Here is a 12,831-nt window from a genome sequence, read left to right as displayed (position 1 = left end):
TGGATCAAGATTTTATGTAAAGAATTCTGAAGTCAGATTTTTCAATTTCAATGTGTCAGAGATGAAACCTATCTTAATTTATAGGTATATACAGATGTACAATTCAAAGTTCACCAAAGTTGTCTCTCTGGCAAGGTTTTATTCAATGTAAGAGAAATTTCCATAACATGGTGATGTTGAAAGACGATATAAGCAAATGAAATGAAATAACTAATGTTGATACACATGCAGATAGAAAGAGAGAGAGGGCAGGGACAGACTCAGCTCAGAGTCTGCAAATAGTACACACATTGCTTACTTACTTTTAGACTATCCCAACTACATACACATAGCAAGGCAGCTTCTTCACAGGCTAGTACTACAATGATATTGCAGGTTTACTTAAAGAGTCTCATAGAGTTTATAAGATTTGTAGAATATTTGCAAAGCTACAAAGTCATTCAATTTTCATTTAGCCAGTAGTTTTGTTGTTGCTGTTGTTGTTAGAAGCCTGAACCACAAACATCTTTATCAACTCTGTTAGGCTCAAAGGAAAAATGTTTGGACAGAAAAAGAATCTGATTAAATTATGAATTCAGTTCTTTATTTTAAAAATAAATTTACAATTTAAACATTATCAAACTATCACTGCTCAGGATATATATTATATTATATAAAAGTTTGATGGCTTAAATGTTCCAGCTAGACTATCAAAGTAACTATAAGAAAAATGTCCTCATCATAACGTATGGACAAGCATAATATTATTACTTGATTTCAGTTACGAATGTAAATAACAATTTTTACTAATGCATTAGGAAATTTTAATGTGTTTCAGAGTGAAATTTATTCACTAGTTTTATTAAGGAAGCACATGATTTATAATGTATGCAGTGCTTATAGATCCCATAATTTACAATTACTGCTGAGACAATTAAATATTGAAGTAGCTAATAACCAAAGGCAATAGTCAATATAACAAGAAATAATAAGACCTATAGTCTTTCTATATAGAACAGTTGGCAATTTCAGAAAAAAAGAATTCTTTAAAAGCTTCATCTTTTTTCTCCACACAGTAGCCTTTGTAGAAAACAAATCATGCTCATATTTGGAGTAGACAGAGGGCTCAAGATCTGTTGGGAAAGCTATTAGTTTGATTGAGTACTTGGGTTCCTTCCTCCTTTTCTTCTTTTAATATCCAATACAGTTCAATATAGGCCTGACAACATACACCTATAATTCTAACATTCAGGGATTCTGAGGCTGGAGAATTACTAATTGAATACCAACCAGAGTATAGGGTAAAACCACATGCTTGCAAACTTCCCAACCTGAGTTCAGAGCCTCATACCCCATGTAAAAGCTTGCTGTGCATCCAATATGCTTCCTGAAAACGGCATGGGGGCAGAAACAGGATAGTCTTCAGGTGCTTCCAGAGCAGCTAGGGCCAGCAGCCACAAAGAGATCCTCCTCAAGTAAGATGAATAGGCGTGGGCCAACCCCCCAAGGTCCTCCTCTGACCTCCACACATGTACCTGTACTTGCCCCTGCCCCAAATGATTAACTGGATACCAAGTAAAGACTCTATTTAGGAATAACAGCAGTTAACAACAAAAACAACAACAAAACAGTCATTACACTAAGACTATAAAGAAGTACCTCCTTATTTTAAAATGTTCATTTTCTGACTCTGGCATTTTTATATTATTTTTATTTATTTATTTATTTATTTATTTATTTATTTATTTATTTATTTATTTTTTCATTTTAGATACCAACCACAGTTCCCCCTGCCATCCTTCCTCCTGCCCCGCTTCCCTGCTTCCTCCCAGATCCACCCCCACATCCACTCCTGAAAAAGGGTCAACAAAACTTAGACATCAGTTGAGACAGGACCACCACCCGTGCTGCATAAAGGCTGAGAAAGGCATCCTACTATAAGGTATGGATTCCAAAAAGCCAGCTCATGCACCTGGGTCGAAGAGAGGGAGGAGGATTATATGAGCAAGGCAGGGTCAAGATCATGATGAGGAAATCTACAGAGACAACTGAACCAAACTTTTTGGAACTTATAAACTCTAGACCAACAGCTGTGGAGCCTACATGGGACCTGACTAGGCCCTCTGCCTACAGAAGACAGTTGTGTAGCTGGGTCTGTTTGAGGGACTCTGGCATTTTAAACATTTTATGTAGTTAGTGTCATAGCCTAAATATGCAGAAAGGTTCATTCTTGGACTTTATATGAGAAACATACTTCAGTTTGGTTAAGAGAGTGAGAAAAAAGCATATACACAGATCTGAGAAGCACACACATACATGCATTTTAATACAAGAAAGCTAAGACACTTTTTCCAGAGTAATTTCCAGCTGTTTTTGAAAGAAGATGATCTTGATGTCCCTCGCCTACAGTATCTCTCCTCTCTCTCATCTATTGGATTCCCGGAACTCAGCCTGGTGCCTGGCCGTGGATCTCTGTATCTGCCTCCATATGTCACTGGACAAAGGCTCTATGTTGACAGCTAGGTTATTTGCTAGGCTGGTCACCAGGGTAGACCAGTCCAGGCACCCTCTGGACCACTGCCAGCAGACCAAGGTGGGGTCAACTTTGTGGATTCCTGAGAGCCTCCCCATCACCCTGCCTGTTCCTGTTCCCATGATGTCCTCATCTATCATGGTCTCTTCCTCCCTGCCCTCCCACTCTGTCCCTGCGTGGAGATCATGATGGGAGGATGTGCAGAGAAGACGGACCACACTAGTGGAAACCCATGAACTGTGGACTGGTGGCTGTGGAGCCCCCATGGGACTGGACTAGGCCCTCTGGACACAGAAGATGGTTGTTTGGCTCGAACTGTTTGGGGGGCACCCAGGCAGGGGGGATTGGGATGGACAGGTTTCTGGAAATCTGGTGCCTCTGGTGTGACACCTTGCACAGCCTTGGTGCAGTGGGAAGGGGCCTGGACCTGCCTAGGCTCAGTGAGCTGGGCTCTGCTGACTCCCCATGGGAGACCTCGATTTGGGGGATGTGGGGATGTGGGGTAGCTTGGGAGAGAGGACTGGGGGGTAGGAGGAGGGAGGAGGGGGTGTCTGTGGATAGCATGAGGAGTGAGTAGAAAACTTCTTAATAAAGAAAAATAAAATAAAATAAAATAAAAAAAGAGCTTTAAAACAACAGCAAAAAAAGAAAGAAGATGAAAAAATCAAAACACAAAATTACTTATTCCCTATTCTCACTTAAAAAGAAATATAGCCAATTTTCAATTTAATTATTCAGAATTTTATAATTTCTCAAGATTATAGCCTACATATGAATATTGAATATTAATATAAATGATGTAGGAGATCATGGACATATTTGACTTCAAACTGACTTACATTATTTTGAGAGGAAGCTTATTAAATATCTGACAATAAAGTATCTAGGTAAGTTGATTAGTCTTTATTTTCAGCATAATTTGCTTTTAAAAAGCCATGTAATCAAAGTTGTACTATTTATCAATCATGGTTGCAGGGAAAATGTGAACCCATGTACTAATTAAAATTCTATTATAGCTTATAACCACTTATAAGATGAAATAAATTTTTATTTGTGAAATAGCATAGGCCAAATGTTTTATGGCACTGCAATCACTGTTTCAGTATTCCTTTAAGATTCAGACAAAATAAAATCTGAATTTGCATGGCTTTTACACTCTGACACAAACTGTGGGAGATCTCTGCAGAGATAAATTCCACCACTATTCTAAGCAAATTACATCCAAAGGATCAAACAAAACAACATCACTGTGGATAGGCAAGTGGGACCAGAGAAGGAAGATAAAAAAGAATGGCAAATTCAAGATGTAATAAATCACTGTTGTTACCTACTGTCTGCACCAGAACAACAAACTAACTGTCACATCCAAACAAAACATAGATGAAGAAGAACAATATGAAAAGAATTTCTTAGTCCAAAAAAATTTCTTCAAATTATCATGTCAAACTATATTCTAGATACTAGTGATGTTCATTTATATGTACAGATAAAAAACAGTCACAAAAGAAAGGACATATGATAATGCTGCATAATAGTTCAGGAAAATTCCATCAGTTATTAAGAATAAACCTTTGAAAACTCCTTAAACTACAGAACATGATTCTTGCCAAGATTCCATTTAAACAATATTACTCTAACCTTCTGTTATTGCTGTTCATGTACACAGAATTAATAATTTTTGTTTCTAGGGAAAACAATTGTTTGAAAATTGTACAACCACTAACTATAACAAATTTAGCAAACTCATTTTTATTTTCACAGATCATGTTAGGAAGAAAACTGCAAAATGTCAGATTAACATTTCAGAATGTATTTGAAAGTAACGAAGGGAAACTGATTTAGTTAGCAACGCTAAATAAAACAGACAATTCCTACAGATGCTTTCCCTGTAAGACATTAAGTAAACAGTGAAAATGGCAACCATTTTAATTTAATAAACCAATTTTTAACTTACTTCTCTGTCTGAGTAAAGTTTCTGCTTGACAAGACCCCTGGTGTTTTAGGCAAGTATTTTTCTGGTCAGAAATACATGTACTTTTAGAAGCTGATGGTATTACATGGAATCGCAAATGAGTTTTCTTACTGCATCTTGTGTCTTTCCTTCTTGCCCAAATGATGAACTGTATCAGGCTGAATAAAACAACTTTATTTTTGCCCCCAGTTGCTGTGGATATCGCTCTGTATAAATAAATTGCTTATTGGCCAGTAGCCAGACAGGAAGTATAGGTAGGATAAGCAGACAAGGAGAATTCCGGGAAGAGGAAGGCTGAGTCAGGAGACACTGCCAGCCACTGCTGCCGCCATGACAAGCAACATGTAAAGATACCAGTAAGCCACAAGCCACGTGGCAACTTATAGATTAATAGAAATGGGTTAATTTAAGATATAAGAACAGCTAACTAGAAGCCTGAGCCATTAGGCCAAACAGTTTAAGTAATATAAGCGTCTCTGTGTTTATTTTATAAGTGGGCTACAGGACTGTGGGGACTTGGCGGGGGCTGAAGAGAAACTCCAACTACACCTAGTTTGTCAATATCAAGTACAAATGCCTCAGTTAGATTCACTAGAGTGCTACAATAAAACACTCAACTTACTTGCCACTGTTTCATCAGTTCTCTGACTCCCTTGGAGTCTTCTAGAAGTTTCTCCTTCCGGGAAGCATCCTGGAGGACATTTGCAGTTGTTTCAGCTTCTGTAATCCAGGAAAGAAACTTCTCCAGGTCTAGAGGGAACTGTTGCAGTAACTTATGAGTTTCTTCCAAAGCAGTCTCTCGCTCGTTCACTCTGTAAAGGACAAACAGGCAGATGGGATTCACAATCATCAGGATGGTACATGCAATGAACTCAGTAAAATGAGCAAAGATGGTGTGTTCCTAAAGTTCTCCATTTAACCAACAACCAGAATACTGTGCATTGTGTTTAATATTCATTTCTATTTCATCTACAGGCTTCTTCTTGGAGGAAAGCATACAAATAGAGCTATTAAAAATAAATGACAATGGGCTGGGGTTGTGGATTAATGGTAGAGTGTTCGCTTACTAAATTCAAGGCCCTATGTTTAATCCATGAGAACTCCTTCAAAAATGAACAATAATTAAAGATTTCTATAGAAATGGACACACACACAGACACACAGACACACACCCTAGATACATACATACATACATATGGGGGGAGAGAGAGAGAGAGAGAGAGAGAGAGAGAGAGAGAGAGAGAGAGAGAGACACTTACAAATTTTGTTCACAAACATTCCAAATTATCTTCCTTTCAACCTTGAGTTTGTGCTGGGCAATGGGAAAGCTTATTTTGAGATACCATAGAATTTGAAGTTAAATTTCATATGCAAAACTTTCAGTTCCCCTGCCATGCCTATCTTTGCTATCAAACTGAGGCAAGAAATAAGGATTAAATAGATAAAGTAACAAGGAAGGAAAATACAAATGGAGGGTTGGGAGGTGAATACTGAAGGAGAAATTGGAGGGTTGGATTGGTAGGTGAAGAAACAGTAAGACTAGAAAGAACACATTAGACAGAAACAATTGTGCAAACTATCATCTTGCCAAATACTTGCTTATTAAAAGTATTTTGCTAGGTTCATACTGCATTACCTGGTGGCCTTTGACTGAGGATATTATCCAAAAGAAAAATGTTGCATCAAGCTGAAAAATTAGAAACTTACAAATCAGACAATGATTCAATTCCTGATATCCTTTACCAGTTGTGTGATATGGCTTGTTAATAACTTCTCTGATTTCTCATTTCCTCTTCTTCATTATCTACTGCCATGATGAACATCAAACTTCACATAATAATGACTACTTATTACTGTTAATAAAAATGTTAGTTTCTCTGCCTACATCTCATTTTCTAATTTTCCAAGTTTTTTTTTTTAAACTGGAAGAAACAAAAATTCCTTATGAGAATTTTTTAAATCATACTTTCCAATTATACATACATATATATATATGTATATATATATTACATATAATGTGGACATACATACAAATGCCCTGAGCAAAGATCTGTATAATAATAGCTCAGGAGGGAAAATTGCCTTAAGCAGTAACAGTACCATCTAAAAAGATTCAGGTAAATTTTGTCTGCAATGAGGAAATTAGTACTCTATTTAAATGCCTTATTTGCCTTCTACAACTACACAAACACTTTCTGGGATTAAACATAAGCTAAAAATGGATTTCAAAAAATTGAACACTTGAATATGATACACACTGCTTGTTAAGATGTGATTGTCAATAATTATGCAAAACTGCAATTTATTTTAGCAGCAACTTTATCATGGGATGTGCAAAGCAGGCAATAAACAACTCCTGCCGAGCTGGAGGCAGCAAAGCCCCCAGAAGAGCTGTTTATTCATCATGGATGAGGTTTTTGCTGAGCACACAGTCTTTCACAGTGTAGTCTCAGCGCTCATACTGGATAAAAATCTTCTGTCTGCATTAACTGGTAGCGGAGAGAGTAGGTTTATGAGGATACCACTATTGGAAAAACATGAGCATTACCCTAAGCTATTTATCAACTCCTAAATAAATGTTAATATTATACAAGTAAAAGGTACCATGGGGTTCTGGTTGGGCAAAGTAGTTAAATTTGGAACAGGTACAGGGCTAACCTGGACTGCAGCTTCCCTAGTTTTTAGATAAAATGTCAATCCAAACAGAAATACCCAAATTGTGATCTGTTTCTTAGTACTTCAAAATTCAATGCCATTGTCACAGCTCTGGGAATCTGAATATGAAAGTTGGGCATATAATATAAAGGGAAGCTCTTGAGTAAGTTGGGTATGATTTGCAAAAGAGGCAGTTTCCTGCAGTTTACAGCCTAAAACTCGTCATAGAAATAAACTGTCCCAATCTAGAATACAAGGCTGGCTAAGGCATTGACTTATTTTTGAATATAGTCCAATTTCAGATACAATAAAAGGACCATATGAAAGGATCCCATGGCAGAGTGAAGCTTAAGAGATTAGATAGTGTGCGTTTTATTCTCTGTGTCATCTCCATGCTGAGGGGGCACTCCATCCATCTTAGCTTCTCTGCCCTTAAACTAGAAACACCACTCACCTTCTGCTTCTATAGCAAGTAACTAGTAAATAACTTCCAAAGCAGTATGCAGGAAGTCAGATGAAAGGGCTCTATCCAGACAATGTGATTTTCAGCCAAATCCTACCAGCAGTTTTCTGCTTTGTAAATTAGGCCCTTAGGGAAGCAGAGGCACATTTTCAGGACAGCAAGGCACCATTTTCTTCAAGGATACCCTTGTGGTCTGAAATATTGACAACATCAGGCAGAATATTTTCTTATTCGGGAAATACTTTAAAAATAATTCAATGGAAGCAACAGCAGAAAATCTCTTCAAATGAGCTATTTTTCCAAGCTGTTGGATCGCAACTGTTGTTTCCCCGCTTCTGTGGGGGTTTTAATGACTACAAGCTCACTCCTGGGTCCGAGGCATGTACATTGAACTCCTAAGATTGAATCGTGTCAAGTCTACCCCCCAAAAAAGTCAAGGGTACTTAATTTCCATACTTATGCATTCAAATTAGGTCTAAATGTGTCCCCTAGTTTTTCATTTTCCTCAACCATATGGCTTCTGAGGGCTTATATGATAAATACAAATATAAAAATAATGCAAATCATAAGGAAATAAAAGATTGGCTAAGAAAAAAAGACTACAAACATGGATTATTTTAACACTTCTCTATTTAGGACATGCCATCCTATGGACCCTGAAGACAATTTTGCTGGATTTTAAAGGTAATAATGAGTATATATAAGAAATTGTAAAAAGGCCTTTAAACTGTAATTTATTATATTAAGTGTTTCTATATAACAAAGCTTAATTATCACTATTCCAAGTTTATAATGCATGGAAATAGCTAAGAATTTGATGGAATAAAGAAGTCATGATTTCTAAAGGTTTACTTTCTAGCGCTAAGACCTCCTCTCTTAGTACATAAATAAGGGTGGTATGGAACGGTGGTGTCAAGATACGGTTCATGGACCAACAGTCCCAGAAGCAGCATCTGAGAACTTATTAGAAATGCAAATTCTCAGGCCTCCGGCTAGATCTACTGAAAGAGGAACTCCGTGGGTGGAGTCCAACCAGCTGTGTTTCAGCAAGCCTTCCAGGCATTTCAAACACATGCTAAAGTTTGAAAAGCGTTTCTGCTAGGGACAAAACTTTGAGAAGTACTGTGTAAGTAAATACTGGGGTATGCTGCTCAGATACATGATTGAGACTGGTAGACTTCTTGCCCAAGTTTCTTGGAGTACTGCTGGCTGAGGGATCTCATATGTCAGCATTATTTGAGAATAGGACACAGTTAAAAGAACCACCTGCTCCAAAGTTGCTCCCTTCATCCCTGCAGCAGGCAGAAGACATTGTGAGAACAAAACAGGAACAAGAGCAATACACCATTCAAGTGGATGGGAGACCAAAACAGGAAAAATAGACCTTGCATGTTAGGAGTTCTGTTTGCAGTTAAGACAGTTAAGAATAAGTTCCTGTTTGTCCCGTGTTTGGTTGACCCATCTGCATCAGATGTGCTTGATCACACGTGGGCAGGGGTATGTGGGCAGGAAATATGTCAGGATGTGTACTTGTCCTTGATTGGATGTAGGTGGAAGGTGCACAGCCAGGAAGTATTGCCAGGAGATATGCTTGCTCCTGATTGGACCTGATTGGAAATATAGTGGCCCTGTGGCATTTCCTTTTTAAGACCCACAAAACTAGACTCATGGATATTTCCTGGGAATCCAGGAGTAGACTTGGCCAGAGTCCACCATCCTGGCCAGGATTTAATTATAGCTTGCTTCAAATTTGGCTCAAAATTGTTGAATGTGTTTTCTCTCACGAATCTTATGATTAACACTATGTACTGGCATACATTTGATATCTGATATGTCTGGCTCTAGTGCATCAACTCAGGGCAATCCTGAGGGATAGCCACCCTGGTTCCTCACTTAGGGTGCAGTGGGGTGCAGACCATTGTTTGCAGTCATACTCACACAGCCTGGCTTCCTTACAGAGCACACTTCTCAGTAAAATTCTGGACATTAACTGCTTTCTTAGAATATGCTTTCTGGAAAACTTAATTTATGTGAAGAACTAAACACCTTTTTATACAGATTGTGATCTCCGAAAGAGATAATGGCCTTCTGAAATATCCAGCAAGTAAAAAGAGTGTTTGAAGGGGCAAAATACTGGAGCTATGAAACATAGTGCGAAATTAGATAAGCCCAAGAAGATGCTTATCCAGTCACAACTCTGAAAAAAGGTGACAAATCACAGAAAGCATGCCCCCCATAGCCATTAAAAATATATTTGATTGTCAATGAGGCGATAAGTTCCCCATCTGTCATTTTATACATACACACACACCCGTGTGTGCTCATGCATGTGCAAGCATACACATACACTGCTATATCTGTATAAATCTCTAAGCCTTCACATTTTCTATGAAGTTGAAATCACAACTTTGATGTAGGATAATCTTAATACATAAAAACTAAGGAAAAAAGGGAGGGAGACTTGTTATTTTCTAAGGTAAGGATGAAGAATTTAATATGTATTAGAAATATGGATGGAAAAACTTTCTCAATTATATTTCTAGATTAAAAGTATGTGTAATTGAACAAAATAAATGAAAAGGGTGAGGGGATGCAAAGATTCTATCATAGATAGGTGAGATGCTCCTGAAGCCACGCCCCTTCCTGGGAGCTACTGATAGTTAATGGATACTGAGGGAGGAAATGGTGCTTTCTTCAATGATATGACCACTGAGAAGTTGCCCATATTCTAGTAAATAAACCCCTCCACATGTTCATGCATACAACCGTAATTAAACTCAATAGGTCAAAGGAAGACATGGAAGTTGGGAAGGACTTCATAGGTAGGGAGAAGAGAAGGTAATGGGGTGCGTATAATCACAAAAAATATTTGCATATATGCACATATATGTTAATTTAAAGTTCTTTCTCCTTCTTGTGGATGAATGAGACAAAGTTTCACTCTGTAGTCCTTAATGTCCTGGAATTAACAGCGTTGCTCAAACTCATGGCAATCCTCCTGCCACGGCCTCCTCAGTGTTAGGAGAGCCACCATACACATATTAAGCTGAAGTTAAAATTTTTTGTAAATATCATAGTTACTATTTTTATGCTAATTAATAAGTTATATTTCAATGTTAAATCCCAGTTTTTAATGAATTTGCAAGATTTTTCCCTTCTTTCTCTTGCTCTCATTAAAAACAAACAAACAAACAACTTTTTTTGAGACAGGGTCTTACTGTGTATTCCTAGCTGGCCTGGAACTCTTCAGGAAAAACACACTGGCCTTAAACTCAAAGAATGGGGGGGGGGCAGGAGGAGGGAGGACAGAGGAATCCGTGGCTGATATGTAAAATTAAATTAAATTATAAAATAAAAAAAGAAATCCCCCTGCTCCTACTTCTTTAAGAGCTTTGTTTGTTTAGCTCCACTCCCCAACCCCATTTCTCTCTTATTGAGGTAGGATCTCATCACCCAGGCTGGCTTTAAACCCACCATGCAGCAGAGGCTACCCTTGAAATCCAGTTTTCCTGTCTTTTCTCCCAAAGCTTGGGATTTCAAATGTAAACGACCATGCCTGCTTTTGCCTCTCTTTTCCTTTGCTTAATTTTAATTGATAGTTTTTTCCCTCTCAGTTATTCTGGCTGATAAATGGATAATCTTTTAATCTGAACACCTCATTTTTATTTCCACATGTGAATTAACATCTCATTGCCACATTTACACATGATCTATTACATGACTATTATGTGGTAAGATCTATGTTTAATATTGATGACATAGAATTCACTATGATTTAAACTTTACCACTTTATATACTCAATTCTGGTAGAGGAGCCAAATAGGTAAGGATGTAATTACACGTCCAATGTTCTAGGGCTATAAACATTTTATGGGCAATCTGTATTTTATACTATGGCTCAAATGTACCATATTTGAATGCATTCATGAAGTCCTATCCCAATTTTCTCAACAGGTGATAAATGTATCGCGAAATTCTTGCCTTTTTCTATCAAAAAAAGTGAAAATCACTTAGTTTTGTTCCAGAATGCAGTCATAGATGTTTGCCCAAATGAACTGATTTTTATAAAAAATAAGAAACCTTTGGGTTAACAGTGTAAATGACAGTTGGTTTCATTTTTCTGTCAAAAAAGATTTAGGGTTATATCTTATTACACCTTGAAAAATAAGTTTATCTAACTATGAAGACAGATGTACTTATTGGAGTAAAAGAACGAGAAAGGCCACTGATTCCTGAACCTCACATTGCAGGCATGAATGTTACTCTTTTGTTACTTTACAATAACAAAAGTATTTATTACAGGATTATTAAAACACATTGTAAAAGACACATAGAAAGACTGTACATTATCCTCATTATAGCAGAAAACATCTCGCTGGTTTTTTTGCCTCAAAAGAAAAAAAGATCATTTTCAATGCAATTTGCTGGTTTGTTGTTCAGGGACCGCCATATGAGTTAACGAGGCTTTCATTCCTTCTCTCCTGAGGTCTTGTACTAAATTACTCAAACTCTCCAGAGTTAATTGGAAACCACGACCTAAATGTTCCCAAAGTATTGCTGATTAGTTCTCAGAAAACTCATTCAAACCTTTCATCACCCCGGACACACAAGATGATTTTGTAACATGTGCAGTAGCAACATACTTGCACGACAAATAGATTAGTGTTCCAGAGATAAACCACAGCTTTGAGCATAGTGATGTGCTCTTCCTTCAATAATACAGATGCTTTGTTTTAAAAAAAGATCACCTAGACTTTATCATTATATAGAAAGAGAATTTTAGATATGATCAATAATGCAAAGAATATAAAAATAGATATTGTATCTCTTTCATACTTTTCCCACAATGAAAGTATTTAAAATTTATAATTTGCAAATTATATTATTAGGAAAATATCTATACTTATGTACTTTCCATGAAACCACTGGAATGTTCCTGCAAATGAAAATTAGGTGATAACAGTAAAATATGTTCTCCTCATATTATACATTTGATTTGAATTGTGTTTCTTTGTCATTAATAACTGAGAAAATTGGCTAACTAAATAAATGTAGATGATATTATGAGCAGCTATAACATGCACATATATTTCTCTAAATTACATTGGTTACTAGATTAATATTCTTTGGTTTGTGATCTGCATTTTTACTTTTGTACTGGTACAATATCAAAAGACACTATTTTGGAAACTTGTAAAATAATTTCTGATGAAATTCATTTGATTTGT

The 12,831-nt window shown here is 37.0% G+C and overlaps 1 protein-coding gene across 8 annotated transcripts in view; it reads right to left on the bottom strand.

Moving 5' to 3' along the window:
* Dmd (dystrophin) overlaps positions 1 to 12,831 on the bottom strand; it is a 2,092,376-nt gene that overhangs the window by 496,153 nt on the left and 1,583,392 nt on the right. For all 8 annotated transcript variants that reach the window (XM_059250112.1, XM_059250109.1, XM_059250111.1 and 5 more), the window contains one exon: positions 5,107 to 5,296. In XM_059250112.1, the coding sequence (XP_059106095.1) occupies positions 5,107 to 5,296 (190 nt within the window). The remainder of the gene's footprint in view (positions 1 to 5,106; positions 5,297 to 12,831) is intronic.

Source organism: Peromyscus eremicus, chromosome X, assembly GCF_949786415.1.
Source record: "Peromyscus eremicus chromosome X, PerEre_H2_v1, whole genome shotgun sequence".
In the NCBI taxonomy this organism is placed as follows: Eukaryota; Metazoa; Chordata; class Mammalia; order Rodentia; family Cricetidae; genus Peromyscus; species Peromyscus eremicus.
Note: the sequence above shows the minus strand (reverse complement) of the source record. Positions and strands in the feature narration are given on the sequence as shown.